Raw genomic sequence first — 24,826 nt, 5'->3', positions numbered from 1 at the left:
GGGAGTGTTTGCGCTGTCTGTGTGCGTATGCAAACATTAGCTATGTTTCCATCCAAGTAGCGAATTTAATTTATGCGAAAAACCATATTATCCCAAAAACAATAAAATAAAGCCGCATTTCCATTCAAGGGTGTTCAAAAGGATGAAATCGTCACTTCCGGAGAAATTTTAGCCACTGTGAGTGTTAATAAAATACTGGCGGTTTAGAGCACGCACACAAAATGTCTCATGTTTGGGAGCGTCAGTGCATCACACACTTCTGGGAGAGCTCTATATATGTGCGTTCATCCATCCTTATGACTATACCGTGTGGATCTGTAAGATATTTTTCAAAAGTGCCAATATACCTTCTCTTCTGTACAGTTGAAGTTTGTTTTCTACTTATTTGCTCTGCAGACTCTTTGTAGGCTTTGGATTTTCTAGACACCGTTATTTCAGGATGACCAGAGCAACATGTCAAATGCAATGATTGGCTCGCCAGTTAGTCCAGTAATGAACGAGTTTTTCTGTCACATGACCTTGTTGATGTGCCTCATTTATTCCTAGGAAATTCAATAGAAGTTTATTCAGTAAATGTGTTTCCATCATAGTTTATGCGCATTTCTTCTTATCGAATAAAAAATGTATCCACCTCAAGCGAGCGTATAAGTTTATGCACATTTTGGAGATTTATTCGCATCTTGGTGTTTCCATCCAGCAGTTTTTATGCAATATCCCAAAATGTGCATAAAAAAACATTGATGGAAACATAGCTAGTGGGTGTACGTGAAAAAATATACGGTAGATGTAAATTAAATGCCAGAGTTAATGCGCAAAATAACGTAAGACACAAATGGTCTATATTTGCATTATATTTAACAGTACTGCATACAACCTATTTACACTAGCTACCTACTTATAAATGGGCTGTCTTGATTTATCGCTTGCGATTTGCACTCTCGATTTCGCCAACCCACTCATGCCTAGACTTTGCTCTTGCTATCAAAACATCACTATTTTTGTTTGAGTGGCCGTCCAGTCTGACTTGACCAATTGCGTGAGTTTACTTCTGTTTGTACAACCAATGGAAAACGGGGGAATTTTCTGAAATTTGTTTGAAGACATTATTATTATTATTCATAGGGCTGGGAATTGCCACAGACCTCCCGATTCGATATTACAGCTGTATTTCCTAGCCGATGTGATATGTATTGCGATATTGCGATTCTGTGATTATTGCGATTTTGATGTTTTGATATAGCCTAAAAACAATTTACCTCCTTTCTCTCAGAAAGAAATGTTTATTGAAGAACCATTGTGTCTGACCATTGTTTCACTCTGTAATATAGAATTTGCAGGTAAAAGTAGGGATGTGCAAAACTACCAATTTAAAACTTCCAATCGACCAGTCAGTGCATTGTCTGAGCTAGGCGACTATAATGAACCCATGTATAAGGCTGCATTATGTCCATTTGTATTCAACAAATAAATATGTACAATATATCATTTTAACTTATCAAGCTAATTTTGTTATTTTAGAATATAAAATATGACATATTACCATAAGCTATTACTATTAAACTTGTTCAAGAACCATCTCTGGGGCTGTACTGAATTATGACACATGACATTTCACAACAGCGCACGATAGCATTTCTTTCATCCGCTGTTCAAAATATAATCAGGTGTGTTTCCTCAAGAATGCGTCTTTGTGACTAGCTAACTTTCTTGTCGACAGTTACCCGCCACTGTGCATGAATACCCTGGCTGTTAGATTATAAATGTTGCTGGGGCGTGATGTGTAGTTTACGCCATCCAACAGTTTATAAGCCTTTTTACAGCTAAACTTTTTATTAAAGCAGTAAAAGACAGAATCTGCAGAGTGACTTCTGACAAATACTCTCCACAACACCTCTCAAATAAACTTTTGGATTATGTATAACAGGAACATTGATCACAGCAGAGGATTTTGAAGTCTGGCAGTGAACAAACGGTGCTTTGATGGCTGTAGCAGCGGTGCATTAAAGGACTAAACGTAAAGAATTAAAGAGACAAAACTTCTCGGAGTGAAAACCTGTTAATGTGGAACTCTGCACAGACATAGCTTCATATGTTTATTTATTAATCATTGTAGTATTAATATAAGCATTTATTTTTTTATTGAATAAAACATTTTTTTTTTCATCTGGGAGACTATTTTAAAATAGTTTGCTCAAGAATTGTGATTTGTAACAGAATCGATTTTTTTTATTTTTTGTTTTATTATTATTTCACTTTAAGACACTAGTGGCACACAAATTACACCCTTCAGCTTTCAGGAATAGAGATCTTAAAAATAGAGCCCATTATCTAGTTTACAAACCCATTTGTGAGTTGTAACACTTCATGACTGTTGCTGTGGAGGTGTTATTGTTGTGTGTGTGTGTGTATGCGTGTCTTCAGTCAGGATCTAGCATCCGTGTTGTAAATCAGCTGCTGACAGAGATGGACGGCGTTGAGAATCGTCAACAGGTTTTCATCATGGCTGCCACTAATAGACCAGGTAAGGATTCTTGAAGAGGGAATATCTCTGAATATCTCTTGAACTAGGAATGTAAATTTTCAGGATTTTTTTACATTTATGGATTGTCATCACAATTAATGATCGATTAATTGTTATAGTTAATACTATGAAAGGACACCAAAACCATGTAGGGGTTTCAAGTTTAGAAAAATATAATCGGCAACAATCCTTTGTAACAGTTCGGGAAAGGAGGATGCAGGAAACGGTGAATCCAACTCAAAGGTACATTTATTAATAACACAAAACATGTTAGCTTAACAGCGTTATGGTAAAGCTCCACATAGAAACACTAAAAAAACACTCTGGGAATGGCAGCGGCCAACACACACGACTTGCCAGCTGGATTCTCTCTCACATTCTGAGGTCTGGCCCCCTTTTTACTTCCATTGTCTCTCACTGCGAACATAGAAACAGTAATTACCAGCAGTTCAAACCCTTACCGCTTCCTCTCTCCCCAGATGAACGCTCGACCATGCCCTCACCTTCACATACCCCCACCGTCCGATTCAGGCCTGGGGAACTGTTTGGCCTGCCCAATCCCCCGCTTTTCTGGAGAGGAAGTCCGCAACAGCCATCTGCGTCTCCGGCCTGTGGATCACCTCGAACTTAAATGGCTGGAGTGCCAGATACCAATGGGTGATCCGGGCGTTGGCATCCTTCATGCGGTGGAGACATTGGAGTGCGCATGGTCCGAATAGAGGGTGAATGCTCATCCCAACAAATAGTAGCAAAGAGTGAGGACCGCCCACTTGATGGCTAAGCACTCCTTCGATATAGTGCTGTACTTCGTCTCTTTCATAGAGAGCTTCCTACTAATGTACAGCACTGGGCGCTCCTCCACCACTTGTATAGTACATTATAGCACCCAGCCCCCTGTCCAATGTGTCTGTCTGCAAAACAAAAGGGAGAGAGAGAAGTCAGAGGAATGCAGAAGCGGCCCACCACAAAGTGCAGCTTTTATCTGTGTGAATGCTTGTTGGCATGGCTCCGTCCACTGGACCGGGTCTGGAGCTCCCTTTTTAGTGAGATCAGTCCCTCCTTATTGGTCTTGGGTCTCGGGCAGGTTGCAGTCACTGTGGTTTTATCAATTTGGGGTCACACCTGACCATGACCCAAGTAGAACCCCAGATACCGTACCTCCACCCGCCCAATTGTGCACTTCTTCGGGTTGCTGTGAGTCCCGCTCGTTACAGCGACCTCAGAATGGCCCCAAGATGCTGCATGTGCCGCTGCCAATCATTACTTTAAATAATGATGTCATCCAAATAGGCAGCGGCATACGCAGCATGTGGTCTGAGGACCCTGTCTATAAGATGCTGAAACGTAGCCGGGACCCCAAACAAACCGAATGGAAGGGTCACGTAAGCCAAACTGGGTGGAGAAGGCCGTTTTTTCACGGGACATTGGCGTTGAGGGGATCTGTCAATATCCCTTTGTAAAATGTTGAAAAAAAGGGAGCCGTGCCCAACCGATCAAGCAGTTCGTCAACACGAGGCATTGGATAAGGATCAAATTTCTGCACTTTTCTATAATCCACACAGAACCGGACAGAGCCATCGCTCTTAGGTACCAGAATCACCAGGCCTGGCCCAATCACTATGGGATTCTTCTATTACCCCCATATCGAGCATGGCCTTTAATTCTTCCCGTAATGCCTGTTTTTTGTGTTCGGTTAAGCGGTATGGATGACTACGTACCACTACCCATGGGGTAACCTCTGTACGTTGTGACGGCAAGAGGTGGTCTCCACAAAGGACTCGGGTGACCATTCACGGCATGCTGCACACCACTGGCGAACATCCCCGTGAATGCCCTGCCAATAAAAATGGGCCATGAGAAGGCTTAGTGTTTTCCCTTGTCCCAAGTGTCCTGCCATCAGATTATGATGAGCTGCCTGGAATAAAATTTCCAGACGGCTCTTTGGTATCAACAACTGGGTTGTATTTTCATTTGTCAGAGTGTCATGTGTCAGGACACGCTGCCAGATGGTCTTCCGTCAGCTGGATAGCTTCATCCAGTGATGCTGGTCAGTGGCACTGGACCCACTCGGCCATCCCTTTTGGCAACCGGGAGATGAAATGCTCCAGCACCACCAGGTTGATGACATCCTTGGCGTCGCTGTCCTCCTTTGCCAGCACCCACCGCCAGCAGGCGTCGCGGAGCTGCTGGGTAAAGGCAAATGGGTGGCCGACCTCGCTCAGCATTGAGCGGAAACGCTGGCGGTGTTCTTCTGGGCTGTGGCCGACCCGTTGCAGGATGGACTTCTTCAGCACCGAGTAGTCCAGAAGGTTGGTGACTGGAAGCTGTTGTGCTGCAATCTGGGCTTCCCCGGTCAGCAGCGGCAGAAGATGGACCGCCCACTGTTCCGGTGGCCATTTTAGAGCTTCAGCCTCCGGATCATCTTGAAGCCCCATCTTGGTGAGCAAATGTTGGGGTCCGTTGCTGCCAGGGACGGGGCTGCCGCCCCCTCCTGGGGTACTAAGCTCCGCAGTAGCACCTCAAAACACTGTTGCTGCTCTCTCCGAAGCTCCATGAGGGCCTGGTGTTGGCCCTGGTGGATGCTGGCAAGAGAACGGAAGACTTCCTCCAGTGGCGAAGACTCCATGACAGCGTATCCTTCTTCCTCCACTCCCAGGTTTCGGCACCAGTGTAACAGGTTCGAGGAAAGGAGGATGCGGGAAATCCAACTCAAAGGTACATTTATTAATAACACAAAACACATTTGCTTAACAGCGTAACGGTTAAGCTCCACATAGAAACACTCAAACGCTCTGGGAATTGTAGTGGCCAACACACACGACTTGCCAGCTGGGTTCTCTCTCACACTCTGAGGTGTGGCCCCATTTTTATTTCACCCGTCTCTCACTGCGTACATAGAAACAGAAATTACCAGCAATTCATCTCAGGTGAAAACCCTCACCGCTTCCTCTCTCCCCAGATGAATGCTCGACCATGCCCTCACCTCCACATCCTATTTTAAAACCTACAATATTAATTTAAAATACTTAAAATATATGTAATCAGTGACAGTGTACAAGCATATGTATCTAACATAATTATGATTTTTTTCAGCTGGGCAGTGTATCATTTTACTCTTTAATGAACAGTACTTTGTTCTGCAGTGTCTGCACCATTTGCGGTCATCATTACTGAATGATTTTGTGTTGAAGTTGATTATTCGAAAATCAATAAGCTTTATTAACAATTAATCGATCATCCATTACTAACATCCCTAATTTGTACATATATTTATGTTTTAGTTTTGGATAACTGACTGTTTATATAAATGGTTGTTTATAGATATTATTGATCCTGCTGTGCTTAGACCAGGACGCTTGGACAAAACTCTTTATGTGGGTTTACCCCCACCTGCAGACAGACATGCCATATTAGTCACTATTACTAAGGTAAACCTCATCATAACATGATTAAGACTAACAAACCCTTTTGATTGTATGTTTTGGAAGTAAAACTGTTCTAAAAAAATAACTGACAGAGAATCTGTTGATTAACTTTAATTATTTTGTCACAGAATGGCAGTAAACCCCGTCTAGGTTCAGATGTCAATCTAGAGGAAATTGCACTTGATGCACGCTGTGACAGTTTTACGTAAGTTTTACTTTGTTGGTAGATTGCTCTGGTTAATAAACAATATATATATTAGTATATTTATAAATATACTATTGTTTAGGTGTTGGTAAAATTTGTATCTTCATTTGAACGATCTCGATTCTTAAATCCCAAGATCGATCTTTCACTCATTGCGCAACCCTCTACTACAATGCAACTCACATTTGCAACCAAATTTCGTGCTATGCGACTAAAATGAATATATTTGGCAACTAGCTGGGAAATGTTTACATTTCACTCACCAGTAATTGTGTAGTTTAGTCGTGAAATGTTAAGCAGAAAGATCTTTTCACAGCTTGTTGAGAGTAAAAGTTGTTCCATGTAATGTGTTCAAGGACAAGATCCACGCGACCCATTTGTCATTAAATTATGTCTCTTGTAATAGCCTTTCTGTTCTTTACAGTCAGTTGTTGATCAAAAACAACTACAAAAAACATTTAATTCTAATCATTGCATCGCACAGATGAGGTAAAGCCAGTCAAGTCCTCTCTAGTTAACATGCACTCATTTAAAGGTGGTGGATACAGAAATGCCGTTTTTTGTTAAAGAGACGGTTTTAGCACGTGTTCAATAAATCAATGTAAATACTTGTAAATAGTACAAATTATGCAATTTAACAATAAATATGTAGCAATGATATATGAAATATAATATCTTATTTATTGATTGAATACATGTATTTGTTCATTTTTAAAAAGCCAAAATGTGATCAAAATGATTAAAAGTAATAAAATGTATTTAGTAAAATTTATATTTTCCTAATGAACCTAGTTAAAAGGTCCCCTGAATAATTAACAGCTGGAAGAGAATTTGTTTTATATGTAAGCAAAAGGGACATTATAACTGAAATAAACCCATATGAATCGATATTGAATCTGAATCGAATCAAGAGCTTGTGCATCGGAATTGAATTGAATCGGGAAATCTGTATCAGTACCCAGCCCTACTATCGTTCATTGTAAGTGCATGTTAATTCACAATCCATTTATGTTAATGCTACAAATGTACAGTATATGTAGAAATGAACATTAACAAGATTAAAAAATGCTTTAAAGCGTTGTTCATTTTCTGTTCATGTTACTATGCACATTGTGAAGTGTTTCCGGGTCATTGTTGGGTTGTGTATTTTAGAGGTGCAGATCTGTCAGCGCTGGTGCGAGAAGCATGTGTGAACGCTCTGAGAGTTCATCTGAGCACTCAACCATCACAAACACACACAGGTAACACACACGTGCCTCTATAACACAGGACTACACACCATGATCTCGAAGATGCAGCTGAAATTTGTATCTAAGCACAAACAACATTTCGAGCAGAATTCTCCAGAAACAGTAACTGTATTCACTGAGCTTCAGATGTGTATGCTTCTCATCTGTTGATATAAGACACACTGAAGAAGATCCATGAAGTTCTCGTGCTTGTATATGTATTTGCTTTTTTTAAATTTTACAATTTGACTATTATTTCCTTTTAAACCACTAGTAACCGGCAAAGTCTAAACACTTGTTTCAGCGCAGCAGTTGATTGACAGGTGAGGGGTGGTGCTTCGCTGCTGTCTGGGACACATAGCATTTACACCTCAAAAGCAACGTGGTCACATACGATTTTGACCAACTCAGTATGTGCTTTTTGTGATCCGATCACAAAATGTTGACCACTTGTGATCGGATTACCCGAAATGCAATCTTAATATACAGGGAACTCAAAGAAACACATCTCTTCTGTCACAGAGCCAGTGGAAGACATTAGGGTTAGCAGAGTTCACTTTGAAGATGCCTTTAAGAAGGTGCGGCCATCTGTGTCTAAGAAGGTGAGTGACAAGAGAATTTAAATGTGAAGAATCTGGAGGTGCTTAATTTTGGCATCAATAGCCCTATTAGGACGGGATTAGATTTCTAACGACGTCTGAGATTCAATGTACTGATTCGGACAGGACTAAAGATCAGCGTGTTTATTACAGAGGTGGGAGTGTCTGTTTTCTAGATATGGGTGTTACAGAAGGTTAAACACATAATTTAGGTGATAAAATTAATGTATCTTTTACATTTTATCAGTTTAAATTTAAAATGACTTATTTTACAAATGTATTTAAAAAAATGTATTGATTTAATTGTAATTTATTAGTTATACATTATAAATTCGAATTTATTGAAGTGGCTGCTTATAATAAACCCAATAAAATAAATATATTTCATATATTTCATATATTAAATATCTTTACCAGATGCTAATATTACAGTGGCCAGTCTTGGCAGTTTCCGCAATTTGGTTCTCCTTGTTGATTTTATTTTATTATATTTTCGTCGGATGGCAAAAGATCTACATCCAAATAGAAAGTCACGCAGCAGGCAGAAGAGTGGCGTGCACAGTGCATATAAGTATGATCTTAACGGTAGTTCATTCAGGTCAAAATACATAAGGTGAAGCGTTGTGAAAATTCCATATCAGCAATCACTGACATTTGCATTCGGACAGGATTAGATTTGTGAGAGGACCCTTGAGTTTGCTGAAAAACAGTAGGTAATTTGCACTGGAATTTTTAGAGGTTGTGTGAGAAAAACATAAACTTGTCAGATTCAGATGGGGTTAAAATCACAAAGTGTGTCTGTGAAACACAAATTTCCCTAACCTCCTCAAGGAAAACTAGTCCAGTCTGTATAGGGCTAATGTGAATGCTTATATATGGTTTCATTCTTAGCCACTGGAAGTGAGGAAACAAAGGGGCCTAAAAGAAAAGTGTAGATGATTTGAAGTTATCTCACCACTTTCTAAATTGTATTTGTTTAGCTGGTAATTAGCTTTCCATTAGCTGGTAAATTCTGTTTTTTGAGCATTAAACTGGGTGGGCAATACTAGCAAAAGTATCCTGCATCATTCCTATCTCTATCATGCTGTTGAGAGAGGCTTTTCACTGTAGAGCTGTGTTATAACAGCCTTGCATAGCCGTCTTCTGGCGGAGAAGGTCACAAGTCTTAAAGGGTTAGTTCATCCAAAAATGAAAATTCTTTTATCATTTACTCACCCTCATGCCATCCTAGATGTGTATGACTTTCTTCTGTAGAACACAAATGAAGATTTTTAGAAGAATATTTCAGCTCTGTAGGTTCATACAGTGCAAGTGAATGGGTACCAAAATGTTGAAGCTCCAAAATGCACACAAGGGCATTTATTGGCTCTGTACCTGTACTCTGCACAATGACAATAAAGTTGAATCTAATCTAATCTAAAAGTACTTATGGTTAAATTGATATCTTCTGAAGCAATATGATAGGTGTGGGTGAAGAACAGATAAATATTTAAGTCATTTTTCCTTCACTTTCACCTTCTCATTCTGTTTTTGGTAATTCACATTCTTCATGCATTTCGCCCCATAATGGGAAGGGAGGAGAATTTATGACAAAAAATGACTTAATTATTGTTCTGTTTCTCACCCACACCTATCATATCGTGTCTGAACACATGGATTTAACCACTGGAGTCTTATGGATTACTTTTATGCTGCCTTTATGTGGATATTGGAGCTTTTGTTATTAACAATTTTTTATTGATTCCATGTAGCAAATCAAATAGACATAACAGAAAATGCAAAATCAAACCAAATGAAATCATAACTTTTCCCCCCGAACATTAACCCCCCCACCCAACACAAACAAGCACTCAAGTGGTCAAAAGCCAACTGACAAAGACAAATAGACAATAAATCAGCAGAAAATATTTAGAGACATAAAAAAAACTACTAGTCTCTTTCCACTGACCCTCCCCGAGAGCCCTCCAAAAAGGCCAGATAGCCACCCCACATCCTGATGTATATATCCAGGTTGCCCAGCCTTCTATATACCATCTCCTCAAATACCTCCACCCTGCCCAACACGACGCACCACTAACAAAATGAGGGTGCACCAGACGACCTCCATCCCCTGAGAATTACCCGCCTGCCAATCATGCCGGTCAGGACCCAGCTCTCCATATATCCATCACCCACATTCAGGACCGCCCCATCACCCAAAACACACAGTCTGGGGCAAAATGAAAAATGAGTGTCCACCACGTCACACATGAAGCTCTGAACCCTCAACCAAAACTCGGATCTTAACACATCCCCGTCTTCTGAATGGCATCACAAGCAGGTGGGTGTGTCTTTAAGACCAAGCCTATACAATCTAGAGGGGGTCCAATAGAATCGATGCAAAATCTTAAATTGCGTCAGACGCACCCTTGCATCTCTAGATGCAAACTTGATGTTTTTTAGAATCCTGGCCCACACTCTCTCCTCCAATACCAAGTTTAAATCTTTCTCCCATAATCTCTAGAAAGAAGTTGAAGCTCCAGACTCTGAATTAGCAGGGAGTAATACACTGATGCCTCATGACCTTTTCCAAAAGCAGTAATCACCACTTCCAGAGTATCTGCCGCTTTAGGGAGGTGTATGCTACTCCCAAAAATAATATAGAGCAGGTGGTGCAGCCGTAAATACCTAAAGAACTGAGATCTGGGAATCCTAAAATGTTAAACCACATTTTCACACACTTGAAACAGAAAAGCAAAACATATATTCATTCACATAATCAACTTTTAACCCCATTATTCCCTTTCCCCCTCCCAATCCCAACCCCACCATGACCCTCAAATTTTTTTTCTTTTTTTTTTTTTTAATAAAATAACATTTTTCATTTAAACCCAACTAATACAATCCCACCCTGACCCCTAACGAACACCCCTGTGGTTCCATATAACACACACACAATCCAAAAAAATTAATTATACACACACACACGTAAAATAAAATATATATATATACACAAATAAATAAAATAATAATATACATGATTAAACTAAACTACACTCTCCACATCCCCTCCCCGAGAGTCCCCCAAAAAAACTAAATATTTGCCCCATTTTTTAGCAAATAAGTCCCTAAACCCCAGCCTTCTACTTACCACCTCTTCAAATGCAGCTACCCTCCCCATTTCCACACACCACTCCGAAAAAGAGGATGTTCCACTTGACCTCCAACCCTTTAAAATTACTTGCCTGTCGATCATGAGACTGGTCATAACCCAATTTTTTATATGATTATCCCCTAAATGCATGACTGCCCCATCACCCAAAATACAGAGTCTGGGACAAAGCAAAACCTGAGTGTTCAAAACGTCACACAAATACCTCTGAACCCTCAACCAAAACTCCTGGATCTTAACACACCCCCAAAAGACATGGGTAGTGTCTCCAACTTCTGACTGGCATCGCCAGCAGGTGGGTGTGTCTTTAAGACCAAGCCTATATAATCTAGAGGGGGTCCAATAAAATCTATGTAAAATCTTAAATTGCATAAGGTGAACCCTTGCATCTCTAGATACAGACTTGACATTTTTAAGAATCTTAGTCCACACTCCATCCTCCAATAACAAATTCAAATCTTTTTCCCATACTCTCTTGAGAGAAGTCAAGGCTCCATCCCCCAGACACTGAATTAGTAGGGAGTAATACACTGATGCTTCATGGCCCTTTCCAAAAGCAGCAATCACCTCTCCCAAAGCACCTGCCGCTTTAGGGGGGTACGTGCCACTCCCAAAAATAGTGCAGAGTAGGTGGCGAATCTGTAAATACTTAAAAAACTGAGATCTGGGAATGCCGAAATGTTGAACCAAATTTTCAAAAGGTCTCAATACTCCACCGTCATATAGGTCACCATGTGCATTAACCCCCCTCACAATCCAATCTGACCAACAAAAAGGGGACTTATTAATACATAGTTTAGGGTTCAGCCATATGCTCGAGGCTGCGTTTAAATAAAATCTGAATTAAACACTCTGGACACATTTGTCCATATCGAGTGCAAATGCAAAATAACTGGGTGCAACTTAACCTCTCCGGCTAGTTTGATCGAAAGGCTTTGCAGTGGCGAGATAGGGGCAAGAACGTCCTTTTCAATACAATTTACAGCGAGGGGCTCTCTCAGGTGGAAGTGACCAATGAGCCAAATGTCTATGACCAAACGTATAATAATAAAACAAAATCTTGGGTAGGCCTAGCCCACCTTTGTCAATTGGCCTATGTAACTTATTGAAATTTAACCTGGGGCGCTTACCATTCCAAATAAAGGACTTCGCTATGCTATCAAATTACTTGAAATAAGAGAGGGGGACATCTACAGGGAAAGACTGAAGCAGGTAGTTGAATTTTGGAATACAATTCATTTTAATAACATTAACCTTTCCAATCAGCGATAAATGTAATGAAGTCCACCTGCCCACATCGCTCGAAAACCTTTTCATTAAAGGGTCAAAATTAACACTAACTAAATCAGACAAATTTGTTGGGAATAAAATCCCCAAATACTTAATGCCCTGTTTGGGCCACTGGAAGGCGCCTGGCTGGAAAGCCGTTTCTGGGCAGTACGCTGTCAGCGCCAAAGCTTCGGATTTAGACCAATTGACTTTGTATCCTGAGAACTTGGAAAAGGAATTAATAATTCTGTGGAGGCAAGGCATAGACCTAGTAGGTTCAGAGACAAATAATAAAATATCATCTGCGAGAAGCAGAAGCTTATGCGCCACACCTCCCGCTGTCACCCCTGGAAAATCATCCTCCTTTCTTATCGCGGCTGCTAATGGTTCCAGGGCAAGACAGAACAATAATGGGGAAAGTGGGCAACACTGTCGAGTGCCCCTATTCAGAGTAAAATAATCTGAAATTAATCCATTTGTTTGTACCGCTGCTACAGGGTGTTTATAAAGTAACTTAATCCAACCAATAAATGTACTCCCAAACCTATAAATTTCCAAAATCTTAAAAAGATAATCCCATTCTACCATATCAAACGCCTTTTCGTCGTCAAGTGAAATGGGAGCGACCGGAGATTGTTCATTCGCCACTGACCACATGATATTGATGAGATGACTGATGTTATCAGAAGAGCTGCGGCCCCGAATAAACCCCACCTGATCTATATGTATAAGAGATGTCATAACTTTATTTAATCAGTTAGCCAAAATTTTTGACAATATTTTTACATCTAGTTGGATCAGGGAAATTGGATGGTAACTTTTACACTCGCTTGGATCTTTGTCCTTTTTTTTGGTTGGAGGAAGTTTTCCCTTCTTTAATGATTCAGTATAAACTTCTAACAAAAGTGGAGCCAGTTCTGTAGCATAAGATCTAAAAAATGCCGCGGCAAATCCATCTGGCCCCGGAGCCTTGCCAGTAGGTAGGGACTTAATTACCTCGTCAAGCTCCTCCAAGGTTATCTCAGAATCAAGAGAGTTTTTTGCTCAATCGTCAGTTTAGGAAGATCTAATGGTTCCACAAAGTTTCTAATATCTTCATCAGTAGACGAAGGCGTAGAACTATAAAGATCAATATAGAATTCTTTAAAGGCATTATTAATGTCAATGGCTGAGAAAAAGACTCTCTCTGCTTTATATATCTAGCCAAAAGCTTCCCTGCTTTGTCACCCGACTCAAAGTATGACTGTCTTGCCCTGAATAACCAAAACTCCACTTTCCGCGACAAAATAGTATTATATCTATATTTCAATCGGGTCAATTCTCTGAGGCCATCAGCTGACATACGGCGCTTCAGCTCTGCCTCTGCACTTTTAATATTTCCTTCCAACTCCACAAGTTTTCGTACTTTGGATTTTTTGATGAATGAGGCATACTGTATGATCCGACCCCTAAGAACCGCCTTAAGTGCCTCCCAAGCCACGGCCACAGAGGATACTGAGGACCAGATGGTCTCCATATAAACATAGATTTCAGTCTTTAACATTTGTTGGAAATCAGGATTTTGCAGAAGGGATACATTAAAGCGCCAGCTATATGATTTCTTTTTCTCTATATGTGGCATCACCTCTAAACTCACCAGGGTGTGATCTGAGACTAAAATGTTTCCAATTGAGCAATCAACAACATATGAAATTAGGGATTTGGATATTAAAAAAAAAATCTATTCTAGAATAAATCTTATGAACTGATGAAAAAATAATGTATAGTCCCTACCGGATGGGTTCAAAAGTCTCCAAATATCCGAAAGACCAAGATTTTTACACATCCTGTGAAGCGTCAGTGTTGCTCTAGGGGGTTTACACACTTCAAAACAGAAATTAATTTGTGAAATAAACCCAGTCAATAGGAAGAATGAACACAAAGAATGTGTAACTAACTAAATCAGACAAATTTGTTGGGAATAAAATCCCCAAATACTTAATGCCCTGTTTGGGCCACTAGAAGGTGCCCGGCTGAAAAGCAGTTACTGGGCATTATGCTGTCAGAGCCAAAGCTTCAGATTTAGACCAATTGACTCTGTATCCTGAGAACTTAGAAAAGGAATTAATAATTCTGTGGAGGCAAGGCATAGATCTAGTGGGGTCGGAGACAAATAATAAAATATCATCTGCGTAAAGCAAAAACTTATGCACCATACCTCCCTCCACCACTCCTAGAAAATCATCTTCCTTTCTTATCGTGGCTGCTAATGGTTCCAGGGCAAGACAGAACAATAATGGGGAAAGAGGGCAACCATGCAGGGTTGTAAAATAATCTGAAATTAATCTATTCGTTTGTGCCGCCACTACCGGGTGTCTATAAAGTAACATAATCCATCCAATAAAAATATTCCTGAACCTGTATATTTCCAAAACCTTAAGATAATCCCATTCTACCATATCGAATGCCTTTTCGTCTGATCATTCACCACTGACCACATGATATTGATGAGATGCCTGATGTTATCAGAAGAGCTGCAGCCCCGAATAAACCCCACCTGATCTATATGTATAAGAGATGCCATAACTTTACTTAATCGGTTGGCCAAAATTTTTGACAATATTTTTACATCTAGCTGGATCAGGGAAATTGGATGGTAACTCTTACACTCGCTTGGATCTTTGTCCTTTTTAAGAATCAGACTGATCCGGGCTTGTGTCATGGTTGGCGGAAGCTTTCCATTCTTTAATGATTCCGTATAAACTTCTTACAAAAGTGGAGCCAATTCTGTAGCATAAGATCTAAAAAATTCAGTGGCAAAGCCATCTGGCCCCGGAGCCTTGTCTGTAGGTAAGGCCTTAATTATCTTGTCAGGCTCCTCCAAGTTTATCTCAGAATCAAGAGAAATTTGTTGAGAATTTAGGGAGATCTAATGGTTCCACAAAGTTACTAATATCTTCATCAGCATACGAAGACGTGGAACTATAAAGATCAAGATAGAATTTTTTAAAAGCATTATTACTATCAATGGCTGAGGTAAAAATTTCACCACCTGCAGATTTCACTGAGGGAATGGTAGAAAAAGACTCTCTCTGCTTTATATATCTAGCCAAAAACATGCCCACCCTGTATCTTCCCAAATTTTTCAGCTTCCTGTGGGGAAAGATGCGTTTCTTGAAGAAACACTATCATATTTCTTACGTTTAAGAAAAGAAATAACCTTCCTTCTTCCTTCATATTAACATTTGACATTTTGACATATTAGAATTAGATTGTGTCAAAAATAAAATTATAAAGACCACATTCCACATTAGTGCAACAGTCAACCCCCGAACTTTCCCCAGAACAGAAAAAACAGAAAAAAGAAAAACGTGTGCATTAACCCCGCGCACGACAGCGCCAACCGGCGTCCATCTCTCTAAACGGTCCATGTACGCCTACGAGAGCCCCCGCGACACCTTTGCCAACAGATTGCTCAAGTCCGGTGTTTCTATATAAAAATTTGTAATACAGAATTACATAACAGAAGATAATCTATAAAGCAAACTCCAGCCCATAAGCGGAATAAACACACACACACACACACAAAATATTTTTTAGATTCATCCACTTGAAGGTGTGTTCCTCCAGAAAACAAGCTCCAGCCGCTAGCGGAACCAGCACAAAAAAAAAAAAACAAAAAAAACAAAAAAAACAGGCCGTTCAGTTCTTCAGGCAGTCGAACTCACTCCAATGTCTTGCAAGAATATTGCACAAAACCAACTCCAGCCAACAGGAGGCATAAACACCCAAAATGAGCAGATTCATCCACAAGCTGTCCCGAAGAAATTACATTACACAAACTCCAGCCGCTAGGCAGAACCTGCACAAAAAGAGACAAAAAAGGCACCCAGTTTCCTCGGATAGTCAAATGTATGTTCAGTGAGACAGGTCCACTAGGCGGCAACATGAAAATCACCAAATGGCTTACTCACTCCAATGTTTTTATGTAGGCCAATACTTTCTGTGGGCATGTAAATATTTTAGGGCCATCCTTAGTATCTATTCTCAGTTTGGCCGGAAATATCAGAGCAAACGCGACCTTCCGTTGTTGTAAGAGATTCTTGCATTCCTTGAATCGATCACGTTTCTCTCGTCAAATTCGCTGTGGTTCTTCCAAGAGAGCTTTCCTTTACTCCTCGCATAACACGAAATCTTTATCGGATGATCTCAGAAATTTGGCCAGAATTGATCGGGGCCTGTCTCCCTCCGTGGATCTCAGAGCCGGAACTCTGTGAGCTCGCTCAATTTCCAGCTTATGGCCTGTTATATCGAGCAGACTTGGGAAGAGCCCGTCTAGGAATTTCACGGTATCTCAGCCTTCTTCATGCTCAGGAATTCCAACAATTCGGACGTTGTTTCGCTGGCTACGATTCTCAAGGTCTTCCAATTTTTCCAAAACGCGTTCCAAATCTCCCTTGGTTGCTAGCGGATTAGCAGCTAATTCCCTCTCCGATGACTCCAGATAATCGACCCGTCTCTCGACGTCCGACAATCTTGTAACCTACTCGGAGAATTTCATCTCCATGGAAGTGATTGATCGACGTATTACAGCAAGATCCTCCAAGTCCGCTATGACTTTCGTCAGCATTGCCATCACATTCATCAATTCACGGCAGATTTTTTTCAGTTCACCATCCAAATTGAGTCCGGGGCTTTCGGCCTGCCGCTGAGGGGAATCAGCTTGAGCACATAAGTGTCTTTTAATATCTCCAGAGTCCGAGGATTTTGAATTCTTTGACATAGTCTTCTTCGAACAGTTAAGAATCCGGGTGTATCGAATCTCACCGGTTTATGAAACAAATATTATTAAAACTATTATTAGCAAAGTGCGCAGAGCTCGCCGCTCACACGTCCGCACCTCGCATGGCGTCACGTGACTCGTGGATTTTGGAGCTTAAAAATTTTGGCACTCATTCACTTACATTTTATGGACCTACAGAGCTGAAGTATTCTTCTAAAAATCTTCATTTGTGTTCTGCAGAAGAAAGAAAGTCATACACATCTGGGATGCCTGGAGGGTGAGTAAATCATGAGAGTATTTAAATTTTTGGGTGAACTATCCCTTTAAGCCAGCATCACAGTAGCCGACTCCAAACAACTCTATTTTATCCAAGGGTTACACACTTACCGTCTGTTTTACTAAGATCTTGCTGTCTTCAGTTGGAGGTATGACACATGCCTATTTAGAATGGTGGATGAGTGACAGACATACAGATTCTCTCTCCGATTCCCTGTCATATGGTGCTTGCCAAAATAACAGGAGTAGAGCGTGTTTCATGGAGTAACTTTACCCTGTGAATGAGTGTGACTGTGTATTTATCCCCTCGAGGCTTGTTTTGCCTCAGCTTTCTGATTTCATTAGTCATTTTAGTGAAGGAGAACCCTAGAAAAACGTTTGGTGACAGAATCACAATGGATTACAATCTGTGTTTGTGATGATATGCAGCTCATTGGCAGGGTTCCCGCGGATCCTTAAGTCTTAAAATGTCTTCAATTCAGTTTTCCAAAATTTAAGGTCATAAAAAGTCTTAAATATCTTAAATGATACAACAAAAGTCTTAATTTGTATTTAAAGAGGTCTTAAATTTATGGGCATAAAGACAGGAATAGTGATATGACCTAATGTGATTATCAAACTTCAAAAGAATACGATTTAATTAAATGCATGCGCTGCCTCTTTCAAAGTGAAAACACTGCACTGTATTTTCTCCAAGCACGTGGGGGTTTGTGAGTGTTTCCAGCTGTTGCAGAGCAATTCACAATCATTAAGCAATATTGGAAATTTATGATAAACTATCACTGAAGATCAACTGTTGATGATGATATAGTGTTGACGAAATATGACAATGCTTACTTTTAATTGTTTATATGATAATACGTTGTAGATTATTGTAGGAGAGCACATTTTATATCCCTTATTTGTTTGACTGAATATCTGGAAGCAGTGAAGCGCATACATTTCAAAATAAGAGTCCCCGGTGTATTTAAAAAAACAAAGTGCCTTTTAACATTAAAAGTTATGCAAAGTTACATAAAGTGCATCTGGAATTTAATTCAATTTGGACTCTTGTAGCCTCTGTCTGGCCCTCCCATCACAGGAAGGAAAGACTAAGAACATTTAATATAGGCTTCCAATTTTAAAAACTATTGGCAGACTCTTTCAACACTATCAAATCAGCACAATCCAGTATCGGACTACCTCTAATTTGTATTTATTTATATAATGGTACATAAACCAATTTTAATGTGATATATGTGTGAAAAACATGTCTTGAGTTATTTTAAGCTTGCATATAGCCTACCCTGTTTTACTGATAAGCAATGTTAAGGCCTTGTTGAATGTGTGCCCCTGCCTGTTTGAGTCTGTGATACATGATTTAGTTTGAGATTGTGTTGGTTTGTTTTGGTATGGGGATACGGTATTAATTTTATTTGTTCAGGCCTTGAAAAAGGTTTTAAAAGTCTTAAATTTAATTTTAAAAACTCTGCAGCAACCCTGATTGGTCACTTTTTGAGACCACAAGTGTCTGCCTCGGCAACTGAACAATTGTGTCTGTCATGTTTGATGTGCTTTTCCAGTTGCTGGAACCATTAACAGTCCTGTGGTTCAAGCGATTTACGGCCTCCCGCTGGCAAACGTTAATGTGTGCTCCATCTCTGACTTTGACCAGTGTGACACCGGCGTTTTAAGTTGTAGTGAAACGCTGGATTCATTTGATTTCTAATTTGCAGTAGGTAGATTTTTGAATAATCATTATCAGTCACTCTGTTGTACTGAGTTGTAATTTCTTTTTAAATGGTCTACTTTCCGATAAGGAAATTAATGTATGCCATTCCATTTGTGCATGTATATTTGATGTTGTTTTGATAAAGCCAATGGTAAAATTTTATGTAATTAAACATAAAAGTTTGTAGCCATTGTTTTACCTAGGAGTAGCTTACATTTTAAGAAATAAGCTAACTAACATGGTATGGTATATTATCACTGTTGCATGCTTTTACTGTGTTAATTTTGGATATTCTGAGTCATTGTCCATGTTTAAAACTACAAAATCCAGACAAAACATAGGCTACAAGTTTACAAAGATAAATAAATCGAATTATTGACAACTTACAGGCATAATTTTGAAGAAACATAAAATATTTATATTTATTCAATAATGCTCCGTTAGGGAACATTACTTTTGTTAACAGTAATGCAATAAAAATTTTTAAGGTAAAGAACTTAGTTTGGAAAATAGCATTATTATTTATATATTAAAAACAGGGGTGGATCTAGAATTTTTTTTTTTATGGGTGGCAAGGGGGTGGCTGGCATGCAGATTTTAAGGGGGAAACACCAAAGCAAGCGCCCATGTGTAGTTTTTATGGATTAAGGTACCAAGCTTCATTGCAACAAATACTACCGGTAGTTTATTAATTGGAGTTACTATCAAATTATAAATATCCATGAATTTGCAATACAACTGCACTTCCACAGGAACCACATAGTGAACATTTTGCTACTGATTTGCCAAGATTAAAACATTTAAATAAAAAAAATTGCATAATTAAAAATAAGTAAAAATCTCCAGAGCACCAAGACATTGCCTAAACACAAATTCTAAATGTTCCTTAGCTTGATATATAGAACTGGCAATCTGGACTAAAGGTCACCACCTTATGTGGGCCAAATTGCTTTATTTTTTAAGTGTGCATAGAGTGCATGCATATCCAATGTTATTCTGCTAATAACTAAATATCACCTTTGTTACATATGGAATAAGCCATTTGAAAGCGAAGATTAACAAAGTTTGTCCTAAATAAAAATTAAACAGATTGGCGATCTGCTGAGGGAGACAGGCCCCAATCAATTCTGCCCAAATTTCTGAGATCATTCGATAAAGATCTTGTTACGCGAGGCGAGGAGTAAAGGAAGGCTTTCTTGGAAGAACCACAGCATTTTCTTGTTCGCAGACTTTGCGAATTTGACGAGAGAAACATGATCGATTCAAGGAATGCAAGAAACTTTTACATCAACGTAAGGTCACTTTTGCATTGATATTCCCGGCCAAATTGAGAATAGATGCTAAGGATGGCCGTAAAACATTCACATGCCCACAGCAAGCGATGTCCTTCATAATGTCAATGGAGTAAGTCATCTTGTTGTATTCACATTGCAGCCAAGTGGCTGCTCACTGAACATTTGCTTAAATGTTGAGGATTCTGCACGTTTTTTTTTTTTGTGTGCTGGTTCCGCCTAGCGGCTGGAGTTAGTTTTTTTTATTATTTCTTGCGAAGACATTGGAATGATTAAGTCATTTGATGCACTCATGTTGCAGCCGAGTGGACCGGCTCACTGAACAATCGTTTGACTGTTTGAGGAATCTGCGTGTTCTTTTTGTGCTAGTGCCGCCTAGTGGCTGTAGTTTATTTTGTAGAGTGTCACACCTTCAGGACAGTTTTATGAATGAATCTACATGCTCTTTGCGCTTATTTTGCCTGTTGGCTGGAGTTTGTTTTATAGATTATCTTTTGCTGTGTAATTCTGTCTCACAAAATTTGTGAAGAAACACCGGACTTGAGCAATCCAATGGCAAAGTTGTCGTGGGGTTTCTCATAGGCGTGCATAGACTGTTTGAGTTTGGAGGGACGGATGCCAGTTGGCGCTATCGTGTGCGGGGTTTATGTGCACATTTTTCTTTTTTCTGTTTGTTTATTTCTGGGGGAGGTTCGGGTTCTGATTGTTACACTAATGTTGGAATGTGGTCTTTTATAATCTTGTTTTTGACACACTATCCATTTTTTCTTATGTCAAATGTTAATATGAGTGGATTGTCTCTCTCCACGTGGAATATGAATGGGTTGGGGCACCCCATAAAAAGAGGGAAGGTTATTTCTCAAGTGTAAGAAATATAATAAAGTGTTTCTTCAAGAAACGCATCTTTCTCCACAGGAATCTGAAAAATTTGGGAGGATATGGGGTGGGCATTTTTTTTTAAATGCTGGCTCGAGTAAGAGCAGGGGAGTCATTACACTGACAAGTAAACATCTACAATTAAAATGTCTCAAACAGTTTAAAGATAAATTAGGAAGAGTCATTATTGTTTTAGCTGAAATTCAGGGGCAAAGTCTTATTTTGGCTAATATTTATGCACCTATCTTTGACAATCAGGGCTTTTTTTTATAGATCTTGAATGGATGTTGCAAGCCGTTGGCACCCCTCATGATATAATATTGGGAGGAGACTTTAATCTTTTGATGGACTCAGTCCTTGATCATAGTGAAGTAAAGTGTGGGCTTCACAATATGTGTAAAAATCTTGGTCTTACAGATATTTGGAGACTTCTGAACCCATCTGGGAGGGACTATACATTTTTTTCATCAGTCCATAAGATTTACTCTAGATTTTTTTATATATATATATATATATATATATAAGTCCCTCATTTCATCTGTTGATGATTGTTCAATTGGAAACATTTTAGTTTCAGATCGCTCGTCAGATCATTGGTGTGTTTAGAGGTGTTGCCACATATGGAGAAAAGGAAATCATATAGTTGGCGCTTTAATGTATCCCTTTTGCAAAATCCTGAATTCCAACAAATGTTAAAGGCTGAAATTGTTTATATGGAGACCAACTGGTCCTCAGTATCCTCTGTGGGCAACGCTTGGGAGGCACTTAAGGTGGTTCTTAGGGGCCGGATCATACAGTATGTCGCATTCACCAAAACATCCAAAGCAAAAGAACTTGTGGAATTGGAGGGAAATATTAAAAGTGCCGAGCCAGAGCTGAAACACCTATTGTCATCTAATGGCCTTGGGGAATTGACCCGATTTAAATACAGATATAATACTGTTTTGTCACGGAAGGTGGAGTTTTGGCTATTCAGGGCAAGACAGTCATACTTTGAGTCGGGGGACGAAGCAGGGAAACACCTGGCTAGATATATTAAAACAGAGAGTCTTTTTCTACCATTCCCTCAGTGAAATCTGCTGGTGGTGAAATATTTACCTCGGCCATTGATATTAATAATGCTTTTAAAGAATTCTATATTGATCTTTATAGTTCCACGTCTTCATCTACTGATGAAGATATTAGAAACTTTGTGGAACCATTAGAACTTCCTAAACTGGCGACTTAGCAAAACAATTCTCTTGATTCTGAGATAACCTTGGAAAAGCTTGGCGAGATAATTAAGGCCTTGCCTACAGGCAAGGCTACGGGGCCAGACAGTTTTGCTGCTGAATTTGTTAGATCTTATGCTACAGAATTGGCTCCACTTTTGCCTGACGTTTATACAGAATCATTAAAGAATGGAAAGCTTCCACCAACCATGACACAAGCCCGGATCAGTCTGATTCTTAAAAAGGACAAAGATCCAAGCGAGTGTAAGAGTTACCGTCCAATTTCCCTGATCCAGCTAGACGTTAAAATATTGTCAAAAATTCTGGCTAACCGATTAAGTAAAGTTATGACATCTCTTATACATATAGATCAGGTGGGGTTTATTCGGGACCGCAGCTCTTCTGATAACATTAGGCGTTTCATCAATATCATGTGGTCAGTGACGAATGATCAGACTCCGGTCGCTGCCATTTCACTTGACACCAAAAAGGCATTTGATATGGTAGAATGGGATTATTTTAAGATTTTGGAAATGTATGGGTTCGGGAATACTTTTATTGGATGGATTAAGTTACTTTATTGACACCCGGTAATGGCGGTACAAAAAATTAATTAATTTCAGATTATTTTACTCTGGATAGGGGCACCCGGCAAGGTTGCCCTCTCTTCCCATTATTGTCTTGCCTGGAACCATTAGCAGCCGCGATAAAGGAGGATGATTTTCCAGGGTGATGGCGGGAAGTATGACGCATAAGCTTTTGCTTTACACAGATAATATTTTATTATTCGTCTCCGACCCTACTAGATCTGTGCCTTGCCTCCACAGAATTATTACTTCCTTTTTTAAGTTCTCAGGATACAATTTGTCTAAATCCAAAGCTTTGGCTCTGACAGCGTACTGCCCGGTAACGGCTTTTCAGCGGCCCAAACAGGACATTAAGTATTTGGGTATTTTATTCCCAGCAAATTTGTGTGATTTAGTTAGTTAACTTTGACCCCTTAATAAAAAGGTTTTCGAGCGATGTGGGCAGGTGCGCTGCATTACATTTATCTATGACTGGGAAGGTTAATGTTATAAAAATGAACTGTATTCCAAAATTCGATTACCTGCTACAATCTCTCGCTTATTTCAAGTAATTTGATAGCATAGCAAAGTCCTTCATTTGGAATGGTAAACGTCCCAAATTATATTTCAGTAAGTTGCATAGGCCGATTGACAAAGTATGCATTCGGTCTCAGACATTTGGCTCAAATGTGATTCCACATTTTCTGTTATGTCTGTTTGGCTTGTTGTACGGATTCAATAAAAATTGTTAATAACAAAACAATCAGCTCACCTGGTTACCCCACACATGAGAGTGATTATGAGAGAGGGAGAAAAAGGCAACACACACCCTATACATTCACACAAACATATGGCCGAGAAGGCTATCACAATGAGGGACATATTTTGCTTTTCTTTCCACTGGAAAAAGAGCACAAGCTGCGGAAAGAACTACTGACACTAAACTACACTAATAACAGTCGCAACGAACACTTATAAGATTCAAAATAACACATTCTAACACCAGATCGCTAATCAAAACACACACACAGATCAGATGAAATAGAAACTCCTACTCAAGAACTGGTTATGTTTCATCTGGTTTATACACACCTGACGAAAGGTATTTCGGAAAGTGCAGAGGACATGTCTCAACCCATAACTGACAGCGATGTATCTAATAATTGTTCGGTGAAGACTTGAAAACAACAGAAATTCATCTCACACACAAACACAGGTTTTAATCAAGGGTGTCAAACACAACTGTCCCATGGCAACCCAGTTCATATTCCCACTACAAAGTTTGTGCCATTCTCTCATGGCAATATACATGGACAGGTACAAGGAGAAATATTAGTTGTAAAAAACGTTTACATTTTTTCCTCCACCAAATAATTATTAGATATGATACATTATTAGGGTAATGACTAACTGTAATGTAACTATGCTGTATACAAATAAACAGCTTTTAGTCTGAGTAAAACAATATCCCTGTTGTATTCTATTCAGTTATTAACTTTATCGACTGCCTATCTATATAAATTTCTGAGATTTACAATCCTCTTTGCTATACACTAATTATCCTGTTCACTAACAATGTTTTTGAGGGCATGTGAGGAGTTGTTTGATAGCGGTCTAGAGTTTGTTAGAACAATTATGTTATGATGGAAAGAATATTTGTGGTTGCATAAAGGAGGGTACAATGGGGTTAAAGGCATACCTTAAGGAAAATTTGCTTTTTTTGTGGTCACAGA

General features: G+C 39.5%; 1 protein-coding gene across 2 annotated transcripts in view; it reads left to right on the top strand.

The window, feature by feature from the left end:
- Nucleotides 1-24,826, top strand: part of nvl (nuclear VCP like) — a 48,610-nt gene that overhangs the window by 16,102 nt on the left and 7,682 nt on the right. For both annotated transcript variants that reach the window (XM_051651142.1, XM_051651141.1), the window contains exons 18-22: nucleotides 2,422-2,521; nucleotides 5,843-5,949; nucleotides 6,075-6,151; nucleotides 7,304-7,392; nucleotides 7,903-7,982. In XM_051651142.1, coding sequence (XP_051507102.1) covers nucleotides 2,422-2,521; nucleotides 5,843-5,949; nucleotides 6,075-6,151; nucleotides 7,304-7,392; nucleotides 7,903-7,982 — 453 coding nt within the window. The remainder of the gene's footprint in view (nucleotides 1-2,421; nucleotides 2,522-5,842; nucleotides 5,950-6,074; nucleotides 6,152-7,303; nucleotides 7,393-7,902; nucleotides 7,983-24,826) is intronic.

This window comes from Myxocyprinus asiaticus, chromosome 23 (genome assembly GCF_019703515.2).
Source record: "Myxocyprinus asiaticus isolate MX2 ecotype Aquarium Trade chromosome 23, UBuf_Myxa_2, whole genome shotgun sequence".
Taxonomy (NCBI): Eukaryota; Metazoa; Chordata; class Actinopteri; order Cypriniformes; family Catostomidae; genus Myxocyprinus; species Myxocyprinus asiaticus.
This window is presented reverse-complemented; position numbering and strand designations above follow the sequence as displayed.